General features: G+C 53.3%; 1 protein-coding gene across 2 annotated transcripts in view; it reads right to left on the bottom strand.

Annotated features, from left to right (window-relative positions):
- Positions 1-23,035, bottom strand: part of DNAH17 (dynein axonemal heavy chain 17) — a 154,071-nt gene that overhangs the window by 13,705 nt on the left and 117,331 nt on the right. For both annotated transcript variants that reach the window (XM_032241495.1, XM_032241494.1), the window contains 13 exons: positions 21,751-21,958; positions 21,318-21,433; positions 18,450-18,642; positions 17,248-17,483; positions 16,171-16,293; positions 14,318-14,522; positions 12,690-12,854; positions 12,264-12,404; positions 11,382-11,552; positions 7,206-7,328; positions 6,281-6,474; positions 2,426-2,574; positions 78-205 (listed from right to left, as the gene is read on the bottom strand). In XM_032241495.1, coding sequence (XP_032097386.1) covers positions 78-205; positions 2,426-2,574; positions 6,281-6,474; positions 7,206-7,328; positions 11,382-11,552; positions 12,264-12,404; positions 12,690-12,854; positions 14,318-14,522; positions 16,171-16,293; positions 17,248-17,483; positions 18,450-18,642; positions 21,318-21,433; positions 21,751-21,958 — 2,152 coding nt within the window. The remainder of the gene's footprint in view (positions 1-77; positions 206-2,425; positions 2,575-6,280; positions 6,475-7,205; positions 7,329-11,381; positions 11,553-12,263; positions 12,405-12,689; positions 12,855-14,317; positions 14,523-16,170; positions 16,294-17,247; positions 17,484-18,449; positions 18,643-21,317; positions 21,434-21,750; positions 21,959-23,035) is intronic.

Below are 23,035 nucleotides of genomic sequence, written 5' to 3'. Positions count from 1 at the left end.
TTCTGGGCCTTCTGGCCCATCCCCATGGTCACCTCAGTGTGGGCAGCCCTTCCCCCGCAGTGCTGGCCGCCTCATACCTGCAGAATGACCCAGTGTCCCTTCTCTGCAGCCACGTCCAGGGCATTCTCGGCCACCACCTCTTGTCCCTGCCCCAGGGACACATTATGGAGTTTTCCATTGTCTATGGTAAATCCTAGTTTTTTTCCTAAAGAAAAGAAAAACAGGAAAAACACCAGGTAATTAAATGACACAGATTCAGGCTCTGTGATCTGTGTCACCCAGCCAGGAATTCCACAGGCCTCCCTCATTTAGTTTTGGTGGTAAAATACATACGATGTAAAATTTGCCATTTAAAAACCATCTGAGAGCATATAATGAAGTGACATTCCGTAGATTCACAATGTTGTGCAGTCATCTGTCTGGTTCTGGAGCACTGGCACGGCCCAAGATCGGACACTCCCTCCCAGCCTCTCCTCCGGTGGTTCCTCCAGGCAGCCACTCATCTGCCATCTCCTCTGTGTCCCCATGGATTTACCCATTCTGCGTATTTCATATTAATGGAACCATACCGTATGGTGCCTTTGTGTCTGGCTTCTTTCACTGAGTGTAGTGTTTTTGAGGTCCATCCCTGTCATAGCATGTGTCAGTACTTCACTTTTTTGTGTGTGTGAGATGGAGTCTCATTCTGTCACCCAGGCTGGAGTGCGGTGGCACAACCTTGGTTCGCTGCAACCTCCACCTCCTGGGTTCAAGCAATTCTCCTGCCTCAGCCACCTGAGTAGCTGGGATTACAGGCGCCTGCCACCACACTCAGCTAATGTTTGTATTTTTAGTAGAGATGGAGTTTCAACATGCTGGCCAGACTGGTCTCGAAATCCTGACCTCAGGTGATACACCCACCTTGGCCTCCCAAAGTGCTGGGATTACAGGCATGAGCCACTGTGCCTGGCCTTTTTTTTTTTTTTTTGTGAGACAGAGTCTCACTCTGTCACCCAGGCTGAACTCCACTCTCCAATCTCAAGTGATCCTTCTGCCTCGGCCTCCAGAGTAGCTGGGACCACAGGTGTGCACCACTATGCCCAGCTAATTTATAAATTTTTTGGAGCGACAAGGTCTCCTTAGGTTGACGAGGCTGATCTTGAACTCCAGGGCTCAGGCAATCCCCCTGCCTTAGGCTCCCAAAGTTCTAGGACTACAGCTGTGAGCCACTGCACCTGGCCCACTTCTAACTTGGTCACCTGGGCTGGAGTACAGTGGCTGTATCATAGCTCACTGAAGCCTCAACCTTCCCAGCTCAAGTGATCCTCCCACCTCAGCCTCCCGAGTAGCTGGAACTAAAGGCTTGCACCATCACATCCAGCCACTTTTTTTGTATGTTTTGTAGAGATGGGGTTTTGCTATGTTGCCAAAGCTGGTCTTGAGCCCCTGTGATCAAGCAATCTGCCCACCCAGGTCTCCCAAAGTCCTGGGATACCGGTGTGAGCTGCCATGCCTGGCAGCTCTTTTTTAATCAAGGGATACTATGTTTTAATCAAGGGATATTATTCCAGTGTGTAGCTCCACCACACTCTGTTAATCCATTTATCCATTCCTCAGTTAGTGGACATGTGGGCTGTTTCTGCCTTTTGGCTGTTATGAATCGACATTTGCTTAGAGTGCTTGCTTGGAGACAAATTTAAATTTCCAGTTCTTTCAGGCGTATACCCAGGAGTGGAACTGCTGGGTCATGTGCTAATTCTATATGTAACTTATTGAGAAACCACCAGACTGTCTTCCACAACAGCGGTCCCATTTTACATCCTCCCAGCGACCTACGAGGGTCCTCACGACATGTGTTATTTTCCTGTTCTTGATCATTACCATCCTATGGGTATGAAGCATCATCTCAGGTGTGAAGTGGCATCTCAAGTGTGAAGTGGTGTCTCAAGTGCAAGGTGGTGTCTCAGGTGTGAGGCGGCATCTCGGGTGTGAAGCGGCATCTCGGGTGTGAAGCGGTGTCCCGGGTGTGAAGTGGCATCTTGGTTGTGAGGTGCTGTGTTGGGTGTGAAGCGGCATCTCAGTGTGAAGCGGCATCTCAGTGTGAAGCGGCATCTCAGGTGTGAAGTGGTGTCTCAGGTGTCAGGCAACATCTCAGGTGTGAAGCAGTGTCTCAGTGTGTGAAGTGGTGTCTTGAGTGTGAGGTGCATTTCAGGTGTGAAGTGGCATCTCGGGTGTGAAGCGGCATCTCAGGTGTGAATTGGTGTTCTGGGTGTGAGGCAGTGTCTTGGGTGTGAAGTGGCCTCCTGGGTGTGAAGTAGTGACAGGTGTGAAGTGACATCCCGGGTGTGAAGTGGCGTCTCGTGTGGGTTCGGTGTACATTTCCCTGGTGCCCGGTGATGCTGACAATGCTCCATCTTTGAGAACATCACTTGCCTGCTACACTTACCCAGGGCTTCCACGTCTTTCAAGGGGTCAACCCCTGGGGAGAGGATGAAGAAAATTGGCGTGGAGGGGCTGCTCTCCTCGTAGGACTTAGAAAACTCGACACTCCGGCCTTCCACAAACTTGCTGCCCATCTTTTCCTCCACGAAGTTCCTAGGGGCAGAGTGCATCATGAGACCCGAGGCAGCAGAATCTGAGGCTCTAGGCCAGGGCAAGGGGCTTGGGGTGGGCCGTGGCCCCGGCAGGAGGGCCATTTTTTGTGGACTTTCTTCAGTGGGACAAGGCCTATGGCAGGAGAGCAGAGTCTTCACTGGGCTTTCCTTTCTGCGAGGGACGAGGGTGGGGGATACGTGTTTTCTGCCTTGGCCTTGTTTGTCCCAGGCACCCTTTCTTTCCCAAGGGGCCCCGCACCGTGCTCCCTCTTGGAGCAGTCTGAGCAGATGCAGGGAGAGGCCAGCCTTGGAAGGCACCCAGGGTCAACTGTGGAGGGAGAAGGAAGGAAGTTCAGATTAGAGCAGCTTTGGTGAGCCTGAAAAAGTCAAAGGAAAAAGCAACTTCAGATGATATAAACACCTCTCCGTACAGTAGCTCTAAACTCTAACTTGACCCCAATAAGTCTGGGGTCAGTCAGGGCCTCGGATAACCCTCCTGTGGCGAGCCTAGTGATGCTTCCATCAGGCGTCGGCCTTTCTCCTGTGATCCCGGGGGCTGAGCTCATTGTATGTGGAAACAATGAATTACCCGAGCTAAGATGAGTAAGATTGCTGGGTATGGTGCTCATACCTGTAATCCCAGCACTTTAGGAGGCCAAGGTGGGCAGATCACTTGTGGTCAGGAGTTCGAGATCAGCCTGACCAGCAAGGCGAAACCGTCTCTACTAAAAATATAAACATTAGCCAGATGTGGTAGCATAGGCCTGTAATCCCAGCTACTTGAGAGGCTGAGGCAGGAAAATCACTTGAACCTAGGAGGTGGAGTTTGCAGTGAGGTGAGACGGCGTCATTGCATGACAGCCTGGGCAAGAGAGTGAGATTCCATCTCAAAAAAAAAATTAATAATAATAATAAGATTTTAGTGGCCAGCTAGTGTTTGAAAGGAAGACAAATGGCCACATCCCAAGGAGTGAGAACTGCTCATCCCCGGCCAGGTGAACGCCTGAGGGCTCCGATTCTAGGCTGACTTTCAGAAGGTTCTGCTGACACTCAGGTTCCCCGGCACACCTCGGCTCCTCTGGTTCAACCAGGAATCATCAGCTAGTACCTTTCCATGCCCTTGGGACGTCTGGGAATACCCGGATCTGCTATTCCTCTGCCTGCACGAGCCTTTGCTGGCTTCTATACGGTGCCTGAACTGAGGCCGGCCTCAGGCAAGGGTGGGGAGGAGCTGCTCCTCCTGAAGGCCCCCACTTCTACTCAGGCCTCTGGAGTGGACTCGGACCCTAGATGCTGCGATCCTTGTCCAGGAAGGAACTTCCAGAACCTATGAAGTCCTGCCCCGGGCAGGAAGGACTCTAGATCACCTCTGCTAGTTACGTGGCCAGGCCAAATGGTCTTTGGCTATGGATGAATGAATGACGCAGCAGCATGCATGCTGGGTTCCAGTCAGGCTTCATGCCTCCTCCGGCACCGTGGCCTTGACAAAGGAGCCCTGGAGCCGGCTGGTGACAGCTTGCAGCAGACCCTGGCAGCTTACAGCCGGCCACGGAGGGGGCGCCGACGCCATGGAAGCTGGCAGGTGTCGTGCACCAGAGCTTCTGTTGTGCACCGGGGGTGGCCTGGCCTGCCCCCCTGCCCCCCAGTGCCCGTGACCTGTGACCTGTGAGTGTGGAAGTGCTCCCAGGACTGTCAGTGCTTCGAACAGAGCCTGACATGAGATGCCCTTGGCCAGTGCTGGCTTTGTGATTAGCCCCACTTGTCTGAATCTCCTTGCTTTTAAACGACCTCCTCCCTATACAATGAGGGCGGCAAATCTGCTTTGCTCCATGCCATGGAAATGTGAAACATGTCAAAGCTAAGGGATGATCTGGGCTCACAGATATTTGGGATGGTCCAGGCCACCGCAAAGCACCCAAATGCGTCCGCAGTGGATGGCTGTTTCCTTCTTTTAGGTGGCCAGAGTGCAGTCACACAGGCTAACTTAGGCGATTCTCAGAAGCTCTCAGGAGACGGGGAAGGTCACCTCATCTTCCAGACGAGGAATCGGATGCACACTGGGTCCAAACCTGCTGCACCCTCCCACAGGAGAGGGTGTTCCTGCTGTGATGGTCAAGTGACCTTGACCTTGGCGTTTCCCAAACTCTGACCCCACTTCCTCCAGCTCTGAGTGCGGGACGTGGCCGGCTTTCTCCCTGGACCTCGCTGCCCTCCTGCATCACAGTGACTCTGGCTTCATTCCGCCCCCTCGTCCCCACCACTCCTGGTCCTTGTCCTCTCCTGTCTGATGAAAACGAAGCAAAACTAAACTCACTCCTGGGAGTCAGGCCTCTGCTTTGTCAGAGGGGATTTCTTTTTTTCTGATTTATTTGAGACAGGGTCTCGCTCTGTTGCCCAGGCTGGAGTGCAGTGGCGCGATCATGGCTCACTGCAGCCTCTGCCTCCTGGAGCCAAGTGATTCTCCCACCTCAGTCTCCTGAGTAGATGGGACTACAGGCGCACACCACCACGCCTGGCTCATTTTTAGATTTTTTTGTAGAGACGGGGTCTCACTATGTTGCCCAGGCTGGTCTCCAACTCCTGGGTTCAAGTGGTCCTTCCCAAAGTACTGGGATTATAGGCGTGAGCCACCACACCTGGCTGCCAGAGGGGAATTCTGTGAGGGACATGAGTGTCTTTTGGGAAACCTGGCTGCTTTCAGGCTACTTGGAAAAATGAAAAGGGAAGAAGCCAGATGGGCCACAGGTGCTCCAAGGACAGACCCAAGGCTCGTTTCTGTGCCAAACTTCACCTCCTTCCTTCAACAGCCTGAACTTCCAGCACGGAAGGGTTTCAGGTCTGGAGAAATCATTGATGAAATCAGAATGGTTCTCTTGCAAACTAGCCACATGAATATGCTTTGATTGACTTTACGTTTTGCCACCGAGGGGCTCAAAGTCTTCGCATGCTGATGGTTTCACCACTGTTTTCTCCCCCAAAACATCCTCAAAGGACCCCATTTGTATGGCCACAGTGCACATTCACATCCACAATTCACATTTTACTTTCCTTGGCTGAGCACAGTGACTTATGCCCATAATCCCAGCACTCTGGGAGGCCGAGGCAGGTGGATCACCTGAGGTCAGGAGTTTGAGACCAGCCTGATCAACATAGAGAAACCCTGTCTCTACTAAAAATACAAAATTAGCCGGGCATGGTGGTGCATGCCTGTAATCCCAGCTTCTCGGGAGGCTGAGGCAGGAGAATCACCTGAACCCAGGAGGCGGAGGTTGCAGTGAGCCAAGATGGCGCCATTGCCCTCCAGCCTGGTCAACAAGAGTGAAACTCCATCTCAAAAAAAAAAAAAAAATTACTTTCCATCTAGGAGGCTTATGTGGGGAGTCTTTTCTTCCTATCAGGTATCACAGGGCACCCTCCTCAGTCAGGTTAATGAGAGACAAGAGGCACCTCTAATGATTTCTTAATGTCTGAGACATTAAGGGTTAACATGAACTCAGGACTGGAGTCACCAGCCCAGGGTGGAATTCTGCCTCTGTCCTGGAAGAACTTCATGTGACATGACTTAGCCCCTCTGAGCCCCGTTTGGTTCCTCTGTAAAATGGGGAGAAGAAAGAAGTTCAGGGGATCAACTCGTCTGCACTGGGTCCAGCAGAGCAACTGGGCAGAGTTTCCATCAGGCCTGACCCTCGGGGGCCGCGGACACTCACTTGACGGCGTAGGTCATGCGGTCCGGCCTCATGCAGCGCACCATGCACAGCTTCTGCAGTGCCGTCTTGTTCTTCCACTCCTTGGGGAAGATCTCCTTCTCGGGGGCTTCTGACTCCACCAGCTTCTTCCAGCGCTTAGCAGATCCTTCGATGTCACTGTCCAGGTTTTTGAACTCATCCATCTCCGAGAGGGCCTGGGGTGGAGGCAGCGGGCCCTGTGACTCTCTCCACTTACCCGGGTCCCTAGAGCTTTCCTTTACAGTTCATTCCAGGAGGAGAGGCCACTGCCCTCCGAGGACACTGGGGCCCTGGGATAAGAAAGCCCACGAGGCTTGCCAACAAAGCACCAGCTGTCCGTGCCCAGCCCGGGCAGCCCAGGACAGTGCTGGGAGCCTCCTTGGTGGGGTCCAGTCTGGTGACATGAGGCGTGGGAGGTACTGCTCTAGGGGTCTCCAGAAACGGGGCCATTCTAGCTCAGGGGACAACCTTCTTCAGGTCTTTTTGAACAGACCTTGAGATGCGGGGATCCCTGATTATGTCCAGGAATCCAGAGAACAGCCTTTTCCCTGGGCACTTCCCTACACTGGGAGGAGGGGAGGCTGGGGCAGGCTGGGGGTGGTAAGGGGAGGGGAAGGACACGCCCTGGGGCTGCTTCTGGCCCCCAGAGGATGTCACTCTCTGCTTGCTGTGTCCAGGCTTCAGGGACCTAACACACGTCACATTCCCCGTAGGAATGCAGAGCTATCTGTGAGGTGGTAGCCAGGCCGTCTTGGTCTCTATCCCCATCTGTGAGGCCTCCTTGCTTTACTGAATTTTGCGGGCCACAGAGCCTGGTATTCCAGCCTTGTGAACACCTGCAGCACCAGCCGGAGAGGCTCCACAGTGGGAAGGAAGCACGCACCGTGTGCAATGTCTAAAGACGAACCTTGATCCCGCCCCAGCCTTGGTGTTGCAGGAAGTCCACCGGTGAGACCACCCCAGCCTTAAAAGGGAACCGCAGGAGGAAATCCAGCTCTACCGGGTTCAGCTCCTTCTTCATGGACAGGACCTGGGGGAACACGGAGGTGGACACACTTAACGCGGTGGTTCACGCATCGGCAGCCCTGAAGAGGCTCGGACCCAGAGAGGAGTCCACACTCCCGGCCTGCACGGGGAGCGCTGTCCTGCCTCTTCGGGTTGAGACAAAATTTTGCCTTTACCTCATCTCACTTTTTAAGTTGTGGTGACATACATATACCACAAAACTGACCATTTGCCCGGACGCGGTGGCTCACGCCTGTAGTCCCAGCACTTTGGGAGGCCTGGGGGGGGTGCATCACTTGAGGTCAGGAGTTCGAGATCAACTTGGCCAACATGGTGAACCCCTATTTCTACTAAAAATGCAAAAAAATTAGCCGGATGTGGTGGTGCATGCCTGTAGTCCCAGCTACTGGAGATGCTGAGGCAGGAGAATTACTTGAACCCAGGAGGCAGAAGTTGCAGTGAGCCGAGATCATGCCACTGCACTCCAGCCTGGGCAACAGAGCCAGTCTATCTCAAAAAAAAAACAACAAAAAAAAAAACTTGACTCTTTGAACCATATTTTAGTGTATAGTTCAGTGGCATTTCACATGTTCACAGCCACCAGTGCCATCTACTTCCAGGAATTCTGTCACCCCCTTACCACTCCCAGCCTTAGGCAGTCACTCCCCATCTCCCCTTGCCTCTGAGAGCCACTCATCTGCCTTCTGTCTAGGGATGCACCAGTTCTGGATGTTTCCTACAAATGGAAGCACATGATGTGCCCTGTTTGCATCCGGCATCTTTCACTTAGTGTGATGCTTCTAAGGTTCATCCGCATGGTGGATGTGTCAGAGCGCCCTTCCTCTGTGAGGCCGAGTAGTATCCTGTTCTTGAATATAACCACGCTGGGTTCTCATCTATTGATGGACAGCACATTGCTTGGCTATGGTGAATTGGCTGGCTTTTAAAAAATTTTTTATTATTTATTGTTATTTTTTTGAGACAGAGTCTTATTCTGTCTCTCAGGCTGGAGCACAGCAGTGCAAACTCGGCTCACTGCAACCTCCATCTCCTGTGTTCAAGCGATTCTCCTGCCTCAACCTCCCAAGTAGCTGGGATTACAGATGTGCGCCACCATGCCCGGCTAATTTTTGCATTTTTAGTAGAGACAGAGTTTCACCATGTTGGCCAGGCTAATCTTGAACTCCTGGCCTCAAGTGATCCGCCCGCCTTGACCTCCCAAAGTGCTGGGATTACAGATGAAAGCCACCGCACCCGGCCTTGTTGTTTTTTTAGAGACAGGGTATTGCTCTGCCGCCGGGCTGGAGTGTAGTGCTGTGATCATAGCTCACTGCAGCCGTGAACTCCTGGGCTCAAGTGATCCTCCCATTCCAGCCTCCCGAGCAGCTGGGACTACAGGCATGCATCACCTTAGCTAGCTGTTTCTTTTTTTGTAGCGATGGGGTCTTGCTATATTGACGGGGCTGGTCTCAAACAGCCTCAAGTGATCCTCTTGCCTTGACCTCCCAATATGTTGGGATTAAAGACATGAGCCACAGCGCCTGGCCTCATCTGGCGTTTGGCGGCTGTGACTGATGCCACTGTGAATGCTGGCGTATAGGACTCTGGACAGATGCTGGGCACCTGTTTTCAGGTCGGTGGGCGTGTGCCCAGGAGTGGAATGCTGGGTCCTATGCCATGCCATCTTCTCACCAGTACATGTCAGCCCTCTGGACCTCCTGTGGGCAGGGTCTGGGCCACTTTGAAGTGGTGTACTGGGCAGCTAACATGGCACCCTCTGTCTCAGATGGGCAGCAGGTAGCTAGGAGCAGGGGTAATGGTCACTGCCATCTCCTCAGTCAAGTGCCCAAAGGGTCTGTTTTTCAGATTCCATAGAGAGTTTCTTCCTGAGCTGGACGCTTTCTTTTGGCCAAACAAAACAGTCTTTGGGCCTGAAAAGAATGCGTTCTACCCTGGAAAATCAGGGGGGCACTGACCAGCTCTTATCCCAATGACCTCTCAGCCAGAAGAAAATCTCACAGTGAATCTGTGATTCAGAGATTCACATGTAAAAGGAAACTTCATAATATGGATCCTGTTGATTCAAAGTCTGGGTTTGAACTGAAAGCTAGGCTTAAGGCCGGGTGCAGTGGCTCACGCCTGTAATCCTAACACTTCGGGAGGCCGAGGCAGGTGGATCACCTGAGGTCAGGAGTTCAAGACCAACCTGACCAACATGGCGAAACCCTGTCTCTACTAAAAATATAAAAATTAGCTTGGCGTGATGGCCGATGCCTGTAATCCCAAGCTACTCCAGAGGGTGAGACATGAGAACAGCTTGAACCTGGGAGGCAGAGGTTGCAGATCGTGTCATTGCACTCCAGCTTGGGTGACAGAGTGACACTCTGTCAAAAAAAAAAAAAAAAAAAAAAAAGAAAGAAAAGAAAAGAAAGGAGCTAGGTTCATACTGATGCCCAAAGTATTTATACAGTTAGTGTTGCTCAACCTGAATACAGCAAGACCCCGTCTCTGTAAAAACATCTTTAAAAGTGAGTCAGGCATGGCAGTGTACACTTGTATTCCCAGCTACAGGGAGGTTGAGACAGGAGGATCACGAGCCCAGGAGTTCAAGACCAGCCTGGGAAACATAGTGAGACTTTGTCTCTACTTAAAAAAATAAAAATAAAAATAAACTAAAGAATTAGCCAAGCATGGTGGCGTATGTCTGTAGTCCCAGCTACTCAGGAGGCTAAAGCGGGAGGATTTCTTGAGTCCAGGAATTCAAGGCTACAGTGAGCTATGATTGCACCACCGCACTCCAGCCTGGGTGACAAATCAGACCTGTCTCCAAACAGCAGCAGAAGCAACAACAGCAAAGACAAGTGTTTCCAACCACCCTTACAGCACGGTGTAAACAAAACTGCAGAGCGGTCTGAATGTGTTCCTCAAAAGGCATATGTGGGAAACTGACTCCTCAGTGCAGCAGTGTCGTGGGGTGGGGCCTCATGAGAGGCCACCGTGCCATGACAGCACAGTGAGTGGCTTGATGCCATGATCAAGGGAGTGAGTTTGTTACACAAGGAGGCGTTTGGCCCCTTTTGTGCCCTCTCTCGCCCTCTAGCCTTCCACCATGGGATGACACAGCAGGAAGGCCCTTGCCAGATGCCAGCACTTTCATAAGGAACTTCCTGGACCCCAGAACCATGAGAAATAAATTTCTGTTGTTTATAGATTACCTAGTATCACATGACACAGGTTAAAAAAAAAAAAAAAAAGAAAGAAAAAATATAGATTACCCAGCCTTAGGTATTCTGTTACAGCAGCACACAATGGACTACGGCTGTTTAATCAATTTCAGAGAATGCAAATCTTTAACTATTTTAGCAGGGACTGTATAAACGGGAGGAGTATTTCTTTATTCATACATTTATTTCTTTTTAATTTTTTTTTTTTTTGGGACGGAGTTTCGCTCTTGTTACCCAGGCTGGAGTGCAATGGCGTGACCTCGGCTCACCGCAACCTCCGCCTCCTGGGTTCAGGCAATTCTCCTGCTTCAGCTCCTGAGTAGCTGGGATTACAGGCACGCGCCACCATGCCCAGCTAATTTTTTGTAGTTTTAGTAGAGACGGGGTTTCACCATGTTGACCAGGATGGTCTCGATCTCTTGACCTCGTGATCCACCCGCCTCGGCCTCCCAAAGTGCTGGGATTACAGGCTTGAGCCACCGCGCCCGGCCATTTATTTCTTAAGAAACATCACTCAGCCCACAGTGGGCTAAGCACAAATGCAGGACTGTTTACTCAGTACAACTTAAACGTAAAATGACATTTCCTTGTGAAATTCTCCTCACCAGACCTCCCCTTCACCAGCTCCCACTGGACCACGGTGCCAGCTTCCCTATTATAGATTTGGAGAGCCCCAGACTTGTTCCACATCAGACATCTCAGACTTCATAATCACCCGGGTGTTGCTGAAATGTGGGTTTGAATTCACCAGGTTTGGGTGGGGGCCCAAGAATCTGCCTTTCCACGAAGCTCCCGGGGGACGCGGACGCTGCTGGTCCACAGACCACACTTGGAGCAGCAATGCTAGATGTTACCTGAAACGCAACTTGTGCCAGGAAAATGAGTTTGTCCCTTTCGAAGAGCCCCCGGGCTGTGTACATGTAGATGGAGTAGGTGATCTCATCCGTCAGGTTGGTCACCCGCTGCTTCACCTCGCTGGCAGGGGTGGTCCTCTGGATGGCTTTCTCGAACACAACGTTGAAGGCCTGGGGAGCCGCCACCGACAGCCATGGAGGCGTGCAGAGATGGAGCCCGCCACCACTCCCGCCACCGCTTCCTGCCACCATTCCCGCCACTGCTCCCTGCCACCACTCCCGCCACTGCTCCCTGCTGCCCGTGGTGGCCTCCAGTTTGTTTTGTTTGAGACGGAGTCTCGCTCTGTCGCCCAGGCTGCAGTGCAGTGGTACGATCTCGGCTCACTGCAACCTCCGCCTCCCAGGTTCAAGCCATTCTCCTGCCTCAGCCTTCCGAGTAGCTGGAATTACAGGTGCCCACCACCACGCCTGGGTAATTTTTGTGTTTTTAGTAGAGACAGGGTTTCACCATGTTAGTCAGGCTGGTCTTGAACTCCTGACCTTGTGATCCACCTGTCTCGGCCTCCCAAAGTGCTGGGATTACAGGAGTGAGCCACCACGTCCAGCCATCCAATTTGAGTAGGTGGGGGGGGGTGGTGCCTGGACATACCAGGGGAAGAGCAGGGAGGAGGGAGCAGCCCATACCCTCTCCTGGGTAGAGTGGGCAGAGGTCTGATGGGGACCCCTAGCTCCCCTTTCCAGCCCCATCTGCAGGCTGGACCAGGTCTGCCCTCTGAGGGTGGCCTGGTACTGCCCAACGGCTGTGCAGGCAACAGGCCTGGCTGTGGAGCCCAGATGCAGCCCCACCTTGAGGGTGGCACCAGCTCCAGCTGCAGAGCCCACCTTGAGGGAGAACTGGTAGATGGGGTTGATTTTGTTGAGGTCGTTCAGGATGAAGTAGAGCAGAGATGCCCTCTCCGCGGCCGGGCGGTAGTTCTCTCTTGCTTCGTTGATTTTAACTTCTGTGATTTTTGCCTCCACCACCTTGACACAAACAAAAGGGGCTTGAACAATACAGCAGACGGGCAGTGCCATGAGCAGGTGGACTCATTCCCAGCCACCACCCTGGCTCCCTGGGAAGACAGCCAAGGGCTCTGAGTGGCAGCTGGGTGCAGGATGGGAGCCCGGGCCCCTTCTCCTGCCCTGGACCCACTCGGGCACCTATGACTGAAGCTGCTTTTCTCCCTGCTCATGGGGGAGGCGCCGATCGCCCGCCGCCCAGCCTCCCATGCCCCGGCAACCAGGGTGCATCACTGAGGCAGCTCAGACCTTCTCCTCGATCTCAATGGCCGTGTGCTTGGTGGTCTCCAGATTCTCCACCAGGGCCGTGTCTCCCAGGAAGTTCCCTGACGCAGCCGACAGGCGGGCCAGGAGAGAATCTTCTAGCTCTTTCAGAACGATCTTAAATTCGTTTTGAGACTTGGTGAGGTTTGCCTGCAAGGGGGGTGCAGTCGGCACCGCACAGCCTGGCTCTGCCCGCCGGGCACTTGGCCCTCCCTCGGGTGGCCGTGTAGCTGAGCTGAAGCCAGGGCTTTGAGCAGGAGGAACGAGATCAGGGCCTGGAAGGGGCGGCAGAAGCGGAGCCCCACTGGGGAGCAGAGCGTAGAGCCAGAGAAAAGCACCCCCACCACAGTGCATCAGCAGGCCCAGGGTTTCAGTCCTGGGAACTTCCAGAATGGACTGGTGTTGGAAACAGGTCTGGGTGGAGGCGGAGCAGAGGGTTTCTGTCAGGGCGCGTGGGAAGCACAGTGTGCAGCCAGAGGGGCATAAACACCGCTGCGAAGATGAGCCCAACCTCCCCACCCCTCACTGAGGAAACAGCAGGTGCATCTCCCAGAAGGCCCACATCCTGGCATGTAAAATTTCACGTAAAATTCATATAACATAAAATTAACCATATTAAAGTGCATGATTCAAGAGCATTTAGTGCACTCACAGTGTTACGCAAACACCACATCTGTCCAGTTCCACATTTTTTTTTTTTTTTTAAGAGGGAGTCTTGCTATGTTGCCCAGGCTGGAGTGCAGTGGGTGATCTTGGCTCACTGCAACTTCTGCCCCCCTGGTTCAAGCAATTCTCCTGCCTCAGCCTCCTGAGTAGTTGAGATTACAGGCGCGAGCCACCACGCCCGGCTAACTTTTGTATTTTTAGTAGAGACGGGGTTTCACCGTGTTCATCAGGCTGGTCTTGAATTCCCGACCTTGTCATCTGTCTGCCTCGGCCTCCCAAAGTGCTGGGATTACAAGAGTGAGCCACCACGCCCAGCCTCAGTTCCACATTTTCAACACCCTGGAAGGAAGCTCCATTCCCACTATTCTTCATTCCCCCTCCCTCCTGAGCCTAGACACCCACTAGTCTGCTTTCTGTGTGGATTTGCCTATTCTGGACGTTTCATCTAAACAGAATCATGCAACAAGTGCCCTGCTCCCAGCCTCGAGGCTCCCTGTCACGGAGACTACAGGGGGAAGAACAGACAGGCAGGCCAGAGACATGGCGGGCGCAAGGGCTGGCAGCCAGGCCATTCTCTCCGGGCAGCACTTTGGAGCTTAGAGCCCTCTGAGGGCCACAGTGACTCGTGCTCTTTAAGCAAAGCGGTCATGTGATTTAGAAGTAATTTGGGAGCTGGAAGAGGGGGCAACTGGGGAAGGAAATGACCCTTTCTGTCGTATGAGAAGCTGCAATGCCACAGGGACACACTGAGGCACCTTCAGAGAGAAGCAATGATACACATGGGGCTGGCAGCCCTGGTCGGGGACCCTCATGGTGACTGGGGACCCACACAGTGACTGGGGACCCACACGGGGACCCACACAGAGACCAGGGACCCGCAAGGAGACCCGGCCCCCTCTGCGTGGGACAGCCCTGCCTCCCGTGTGACTCGACCTCAAGGCGGTTACCTTCAGCTGTTCTAGATCTGGGCGCTCTTTGGCCACCACGGCGGCCAAGAGTTGGTCCTCCAGTCCGTCCCTGGTGACCAGGAAGTTGATGAGGGTGCACTGGGCCTGCATCTCCGGCTTGTAGTGCGGGTTGAAGTACTTGGTGTGCAGGATCAGGCGGAACTTGGGGTGGTACTCTACCTCCTTGTCGCCGATCTTAATGTACCTGGCAGGTGTCGGAGGAAGGGTGAGGGGGCCTTCGAAAGCACAGACCACCTTTCACCCCCGCCAGCCCGCCACCTCCAACGCTCCTCCTGCTCCCGGAAGAGCAGTGCACCTCTCCTCGTCTGTTCCTCCTCCCTGGCCTGGGATGCAGGCCCTTCTGGGAAATGCACCTGCTCTTTCCTTAGTTGAGGGGGGGTGGTCAGGCTCACCTTTGCAGCGGGGTTTACGCCCCTCTGGCTGCATGCTGTGCTCCCCTGGGGGCCCTAGTAGAAACCCTCTGCCTGGCCTCCACCCAGACCCATTTCTAGCACCAGTCCATTCTGGAAGCTTCCAGGACTGATACCCTGGGCCTGCTCATCCACTGTGGAGGGAGGGGCATGTCCCTCCGGCTCTATGTCCTGCCATCCCCTCTTTGTGGCTGGGCTCACTTTGGGGGCCCCTGGTGAGCTGCACCCCTCAGCACTCACACCAGGCTCTTCCCAGGGTCTAGGGCCCCAGCACGCTGATTTGCCACCCCTGTTCTGGGTTTCTGCAGGTGTCTCTTCTTTAAAGGTGGCTCCTGTCAGCTCTGACATTTAGATTTTTAAAGTAGATTTAATTTTTTAAAATTATAAAACGAGTAATACAAACTCCATGCATCAGCTGGTGAGTCAACAAACAAAATGTGCACAGCCACACAATAGTGGACCATCATTCTGCCATAAAAGGAATGGAGTTCTAACACACGCAGCCACACGCATGACCCAAAACATGCTAAGTAAAGGCCCCATGCGGTGGCTCACATCTGTAATCCCAGCACTTTGGGAGGCCAAGGCAGGCGGATCACCGGAGGTCAGGTGTTCGAGACCAGCCTGGCCAACATGGTGAAACCCCGTCTCTATTAACAACACAAAAATAAGCCAGGCGAGGTGGCATGTGCCTGTAATCCCAGCTACTTGGGAGGCTGAGGCACGACAATCACTTGACCCCAGGAGGCGGAGGCTGCAGTGAGTAGAGATCATACCACTGCACTCCAGCCTGGATGACACAGCGAGGGTCCATCTCAAAGAACGAAACAAAACACTGAGTAAAAAGAGCCAGACGAGAAAGACATGTGTTAGGTGATTGTATTCAGGTGAAATGTCCAGAAAAGGCAAATCCACAGACACAGAAAGCAGATTGGTGGGTGTCCAGGGCTCAGGAGGGAAGGGAGTGAAGGACAGTGGGTATGGATGGGGCTTCCTTCCGGGATGAACTGGACGGATGTGGTGTTTGCACAACATTGTGAGCATACGAAATGCTCTTGAATTGTGCACTTCAAGATAGTTAATATTTTTTATGTGAATTCCACATGAACTTTTAAAGGTAACGCATCCCCCAAATTTGCAAAATACATAAGAACAGAAAGAAGAAAGACATCACCTCTAAGCCTCACCATCTGCAGGTGATTACTGATAAAATACTGGTGTGGATATTCACAATTGGGATGTGGCGCCTCTTTGCAGCCTTTCCGTGGGAGCTGGGGCTCCTTCCCGCCAGTTGGCATTTTGTCAAAGCCCCTGCTGCTTACCAGGCAAGCAGAGGCAACTCCGGGCGTTTCCTCTACACGCACATGCCCAGGCCTGGGCCCTGATTACCTGGCTCAAGCCACGGAGGTGGAAACAACTCACTTTCCCTTTTTAATCGTGTTCCTGCCCAGGAGCGGGTCCAGGACGGGGTCCACGGTTTCGCCGATGTTCTCAATGAGCAAGGTGTCCCCTTCCGAGATGGCCTGCTCAATGATGTCCAGGTAGCTGCAGGCACAGCACGGACGTCAGTTCACCGCAGAGGGGGCGCGCCAACCAGCAGCCCCCGCCCTCTGAGCGAGACAGTGCCAAACGAGGGGCGACCCAGGAGCTTACAGCCTGTTCCCCGCCAGCTCACGCTTTCCCGAAAGGAGCTGAGGGCTCCTTTGTAAACCGCCCCTGTGCTCTTATGGGAATGGAGATGAAAATGGAAGCAGCTTTGTTTATTTTGAGACAAGGTCTCATTCTGTCGCCCAGGCTGGAGTGCAGTGGCATGAGCTGGGTTCACTGCAACCTTGACCTCCCAGGCTCCAGTGATGCTCCCATCTCAGCCTCCTGAGTAGCTGGGACTAGAGGCACATGCCACCACACCACACCCAACTAGGTTTTTTTGTTTGTTTTTTATAGAGACGGGGTCTGTGTTGCTCAGGCTGGCTTCAAACTCCTGAGCTCAAGCAATCCTCCTGCCTCGGCCTCCCAGAGTGCTGGAATTAGAGGTGTGAGCCACCGTGCCCGGCCTAGAAGCAGCTTTGAGTAGCTTTATGGCCACAGAGGCAAACGATGCCATATCCACACCTCACTGGATGTTCCCGCACTGAGCAGAAGGCAGGCAGGGCAGCACTGCGCCTGCGGTTACAGCCTTGTTTCTCATCTGTGATGGGAACACAGACCGAGAGCCAAGGACATGACTGGCCTGAAGCCTCCCAGCCTGCTAATGGCCAAGCAGGAGGAAACCCCAGGCCTGAGCCTCCGACTCACTCTCCTTTCCCTGCAGGGGCAGCGGGTGGTGGGGAGAGGGGACAGGAAGAGTGCTCCTCATTTCATTCCTTACTCCTGGTGCTGCTCCCCATGCCAAATTTAAAACCTGTGGGCCAGTACTTGTATTTCAACAAGCCACCCATCCACTGGACAGACGTGCAATTGGGGGTGGGGGCTTCGGCCAGGCCCTGCCACCGTACACACCTCTTCTGTCCCAGGCGGATGGCTTTCAGTTCCCTCCCGTACTTGTTTTCGATCCACTTGACTCCTTGGAGCTGGGCGTCCACGATCAGCGGCCAGCGCTCGGTGTTACACAGGATGGTGGCGTTCTCGGTGGACATGCGATCGCTGGGGAGGCCCTGGTTGTTCCAAGTGGCCACGTCCGCATCATCTGTCAGCAGGCTCAAGGGATCCAGGCCATTGGTGATCGGGATGGGGACCTGCCCAGGGAGGCATGCTTTCTTAGACGGAGTGATGCGACCTTATTGCTTACTAGAAAACAGCTCTCCAAATGATGCTCTGGTCCTGCGGTTAGGGGCAGACCAGCAGGGTGACCCGGGAGAGAGAAGGCAGCCATTTCCATCACTCCGGATAGAGCAGCTTTGTAACTTGCCGGAAACGATGTCACCACAGCAACATCAGGCCCCGTTCTTTTTTTTTTTTTTTTTTTTTTTTTTCCCCAGACAGAGTCTCACTCACCGTGTCATCCAGGCTGGAGTGCATTGGCACGATCTTAGCCCACTGCAACCTCTGCCTTCTGGGTTTCAGCAATTCTCCTGCCTCGGCCTCCTGAGTAGCTGGGAATTACAGGTACCCACCACCACGCCCAGCTAATTTTTATATTTTTAGTACAGAATAGGTTTTACCATGTTGCCCAGGCTGGTCTCGAACTCCTGACCTCAGATGATCCGCCTGCCTCAGCCTCCCAAAGCGCTGGGATTACAAGCGTAAGCCACCACGCCTGGCCACTGGGCCACATTCCAAACCCCAAAGGGGCCGGAGTCTTATCATGGAAGCCAAGGTACCATTTGGTTCTGCTTGCCAGGACCTCGCCAAATTTCCTGAGCGATGAACAGAACTCCTTTTTTTTTTTTTTTTTTTTTAGATGGGGTCTTGCTCTGTCGCCCAGGCTGGAGTGCAGTGCTACAATCTCTGCTCACTGCAACCTCCGCCTCCCAGGTTCAAGTGATTCTCCTGCCTCAGCCTCCCTAGTAGCTAGGATTAAGGCGCCCACCACCACGCCTGGCTAATTTTTTAAAAAATATTTTTAATAGAGATGGAGTTTCACCATGTTGGCCAGATTGGTCTCAGACTCCTGGCCCCAAGTAATCCATCTGCCTTGGCCTCATCAAGTGCTGGCATTACAGGCGTGAGCCACCACGCTCGGCCAGGACGCCACTCCTTACCTTTAAGTTATGTATGTAAGGGATCCAAAATTTCTCCATCAGCTCGTTTCGGTATTTCTTGGTGAAGTAGCCCACGTAGGACACGAAGGCTGAGATGAGCAGGACATCCCCGCACAGCGTGATCCCCTGGTTTTTGAAGCTCTCCACGGACTCAGCCCAGCGGACGTTTTCCGATGCTAATCCTCCCACCAGCCTGAAGCGGAATGAAAGGAAATCAAACACATCTGCATAAGCAAGAGGACCGTGCCAGACAAGCCGCCACCTCTGCACCTCCATGAACATTCAGAGTTTCACATCTGCAGCTGGCTCCGTGGCTCAGATGAAAATGCTTTTGGGAAGTTTTGGGGAAGAAATGCTTTAGGGAAATCCAAATCATGCTTTTGGGCTGGGCACGGTGGCCCACACCTGTAATCCCAGCACTTTGGGAGGCTGAGGCGGGCAGATCGCTTGAGGTCAGCAGTTCCAGACCAGCCTGGCCAACATGGTGAAACCCCGTCTCTACCAAAAACACAAAAATTAGCCAGCATGGTGGCAGGTACCTGTAATCCCGATATTCAGGAGGTTGAGGCAGGAGAATTGCTTGAACCTGGGAGGTGGAAATTGCAGTGAGCCAGGATTGGGCCACTGCACTCCAGCTTGGGTGACACAGCAAGATTTCATCTCAAAACAAACAAACAAAAAAAACAAAAAAAAACCTTGGCAGCCGCTGGGAATGCTGTTTCCCTCCCCGGGTCTCCTGCGTTGACACCCAGCTATGGCTGATGCCGCCTGGTCACCTCTCCCCTGTGCTGAAGACGCTGCCAGACACCACTGAGCACCGTCTCAACCAGCTGGTGACAGAGCCCGAGTACAGACCATGGTGGCCACAGGACGATGTGGCGTTCAGAGGGCACCTGGCCCTGCCTGGAGTGGGCACTGGACTCCACAGTGTGCCTCGTGCTCCTTAGGCCAGCTTGAGGGCTGGTCCCTGACCCTAAGTGACGCACCACGGGTCTGAATGCATTGGCAGGTTTGTTTCAAATCCATGGCGCCCGTTAGGGCCACTGAGGTCTGTCTGTGGCACCATCTGAGCAGCCCTTACTTCCCAGTGACCTAGAGGCCACTTCGATTTGGCAGGTGAGGTCAAATCCCTGAGACCCAGGGCACCATCCTGAAGGCCAGCCTCATGCAGCCTGGGGCACTCACGGCTCACCACTGGCCCATCAATGCTGGCCACACTGCGGAGGAGAAAACACAGCCTGGGGGCCTGGAACAGACTCAGCCCCAGGCTCTGTTGAGGCTCCCTGTGCTCCCTTGTGAGAACAGGAGAGGGCTACTCCCAAGCTGCGTCATTCAGCAGGCAGCTGCCAGCCCTGCGGCTCCCAACACTGGGACCAGGTCCTGAGATGTGCTCTGTGTATAAAAGGCATGAAGGGGCCAGGTGTGGCGGCTCACGCCTGTAATCCCAGCACTTTGGGACGGTGAGGCGGGTGGATCACTTGAGGTCAGGAGTTTGAGACTAGACTGGCCAACATGGTGAAACCCCATCTCTACTAAAAATACAAAAATTAGCCAGGCTTGGTGGCGTGTGCCTGTAGTCTCGGCTACTTGGGAAGTTGAGGCACAACCTCACTTGAACCCAGGAGGTGGAAATTGCAGTGAGCCAAGAACGTGCCACTGCACTCTAGCCTGGGTGACAGAGTGAGACTCTGTCTCAAAAAAAGAAAAAAACACCACGCAGGATCTCAGGGCTCAGGATGAAAACAAGCACTGAAAATACCTCATTGATAATTTTTTTTTTTTTTTTTTTGAGACGGAGCTTCACTCTTGTTGCCCAGGCTGAAGTGCGATGGCGTGATCTTGGGTCACTGCTACCTCCGCCTCTTGGGTTAAGCAATTCTCCTGCCTCAGCCTCCTGAGTAGCTGGGATTACAGGCATGAGCCACCATGCCCAGCTAATTCTGTATTTTTTGTAGAGACAGAGTTTCTCCATGTTTGTCAGGCTGGTCTCGAACTCCCAAACTCAGGTGATTCGCCAACCTCAGCCTCCCAAAGTGCTGGGATTACAGGTGTGAGCCATCATGCCCGGCCCTCATTGATAATTTTTATATTGGTTACGTGTTAAAATAATATTTTGGATATTTAGGGTTAAATAACATTATAATTACAACTATTTCTTTGTACTTAAAAAAATTTTTTTTGTACAAATGGAGTGTCACTATGTTGCCCAGGCTGGTTTCAAACTGCCACTTCAGCCCCCCAAGTGCTGGGACTACAGCTGCACACTGCCATGCCTGGCTAATTTGTGTATTTTTAGTAGAGATGGGATTTCACTATGTTGTCCAGGTTGGTCTTGAACTCCTGACCTCCAGTGATCTGCCTGCCTTGGCCTCCCAAACTGCCAGGATTACAGGCATGAGCCACCATGCCCGGCCAGCCTCTGTACTTTTTAAATGTGGCCGCTGGAAGAGTTGAGATGGCACATCCACATGTCGTCTTGTTTCATATTCCTAGGGGACAGCACCGCTGTGGAGCCCTAAACTGTGATGTGACCTGTCAGGTGACTGTCCACTGGCTGTGAAATGACCCTGGAAGCCATGTGGTGGGTGCCAGTGGGTTATGACCGAGTCACGCCCCGGAGCAAGCCCCGTGGGACACAGCGTCCCCGGCCCGTGTGCTTACTTGGAACCATGCGGTCATATTTCGTGGAGGCCAGTAACTAAGCAAGAGGCCACGGTTGATTCCGATTACTTTGAGCTCAAAAAGTGAAAGCGGCAACCTAGCTGCTTCCACCTGGGCTCCCTCCCCTCCCTCCCAAGGCCCTTCTGTGGCCTTGTCCCTTTCGAAGGGGTCTGAGAGCAGGAGCGTGGTCCCGGGAGGAGCCAATACCTGTTTGCCAGTGAGATCACCCTGTTCGTGGCATCGGCCTCCTGCTGACACTTGATTTTCTCCGCTGTTGCTTTTTCAAACGCTGAGGTTAGGTTGCTCAGGTTGGCGTTAAGTTCCTGCAAAACCAGGTTGGAAAGGTGCTGGAACCCCCCCAAGGCCTCCTAGCACCCTGCAGCAGCAGCAGGGCTGGGTGCGGTGAGCGCCGAGTATGGAAGAGGCTCCCACAAAGGCTGAGAGCCCTCTGGAGCATGGAGGCCATGGACGCCAAGCAGCTCCCGGCTCCATCTGGCCCTTCCCGCCGCCTGCATCCTCTTGCACTGCTGAATAATTCATGACGGTGGGCCGCGCCGGCCCATTTTAAACGGAGATATTGACCAACAGCGCGAGCCAGGGGCTCTGGTGTTCTGCGGCACGGGAGAGAGCCAGCACTTACAGCAATCTTGTTTTTGATCCGGGACAGCTTCTCCTGCGCCTCCGCCAGCTCCGCATTGGCCTCCTCCAGGGCCTGCCTCTTGGGCGCCACGTCGCAGTAGACCTCGTAGAAGCGAACGATGTTGATACACCAGGAGCACAGGCCGGCGGCGGCCGTGGACTTGGAGCGGATGAACTCGGGGTCGAACGTCGGGTTGCCTTGGTAGGGCCTATCGAGGGAACACCAGAAGGCCAGAGCGGTCACCCCATCCTGCTCTGGCAAAGTGGGCCCAGAGAGGCTGAGTGTCTTGCCCAAGGCGGCATAGCTCTGGAGGGACAGTGTTAGGATTCACATAGGCCCTAGAGGCCACCCCCCACCGGCTCTGCTCTCCCACTCCCGCTGCCCCACGGGGGCATTGCCCAGCTTTCCAAGCTTGGCACCGGGAGACTGAAACTGTCAGGTTACAGGGATGAGGCGCACAAGAGATGCTGCTGCCAGTGTCGCACTCTGCAGGGACGGTACAGGGACCAAGGAAAACACCCATGGTGCGGCTTAGGCCCTCCAGAAACCAGTGTTTTAAAAGATGACACCAACACTGTTAGATATGACCAACTGAACTGCCTGCAGAAAGAAATCTGAATGGGCAATTCAGCATGATTTTTTCTTTTTTTTTTTTTTTTTGAGATGGAGTCTCATTCTGTCACCCAGGCTGGAGTGCAGTGGCGTGATCTCGGCTCACTGCAACCTCCACCTCCCGAGTTCAAGCAATTCTCCTACCTCAGCCTCCTGTAGCTGGGACCATAGGTGCGCACCACCACACCCAGTTCATAATTTTGTTTTGGATCTTTAGTAGAGACGGGGTTTTACCACGTTGGCCAGGATGGTCTCGATCTTTTGACCTTGTGATCTGCCCCCCTTGGCCTGGGCGCACTGGCTTATGCTGGGATTACAGGTGTGAGCCACCGCCCGGCCCAAAATGTTAACTGAAACATCGTTTGAACTGAGGTTGGGAACAGAGCCCATCATTTCTTGCTGTGGTCCACTTATGCTGCGTGTAGGCTGCTATTAAAATTAGGGTGCATCTCCCAACACATACCACACTGTGTGGGCAGGGGGCAGTCCAGAACGTTGTGGGGTGATAGAGACGACATTCATGGAGGCCTCGTTTATAACAGCAAAATGGGGAAAGCCTAAATGTTCACCAGAGCAGGAAAAGCTGAGAACTTATGATTACCGTATGGTAAGATCATACATGATAAAGTTAAGAAAATCAAATTTACTGGCCTTTTTTTTTTTTTTGGAGACA

The sequence above is a fragment of the Sapajus apella genome, unplaced genomic scaffold (genome assembly GCF_009761245.1).
Source record: "Sapajus apella isolate SASKATOON/1434 unplaced genomic scaffold, GSC_monkey_1.0 scaffold48, whole genome shotgun sequence".
Lineage (NCBI taxonomy): Eukaryota > Metazoa > Chordata > Mammalia > Primates > Cebidae > Sapajus > Sapajus apella.
Note: the sequence above shows the minus strand (reverse complement) of the source record. Positions and strands in the feature narration are given on the sequence as shown.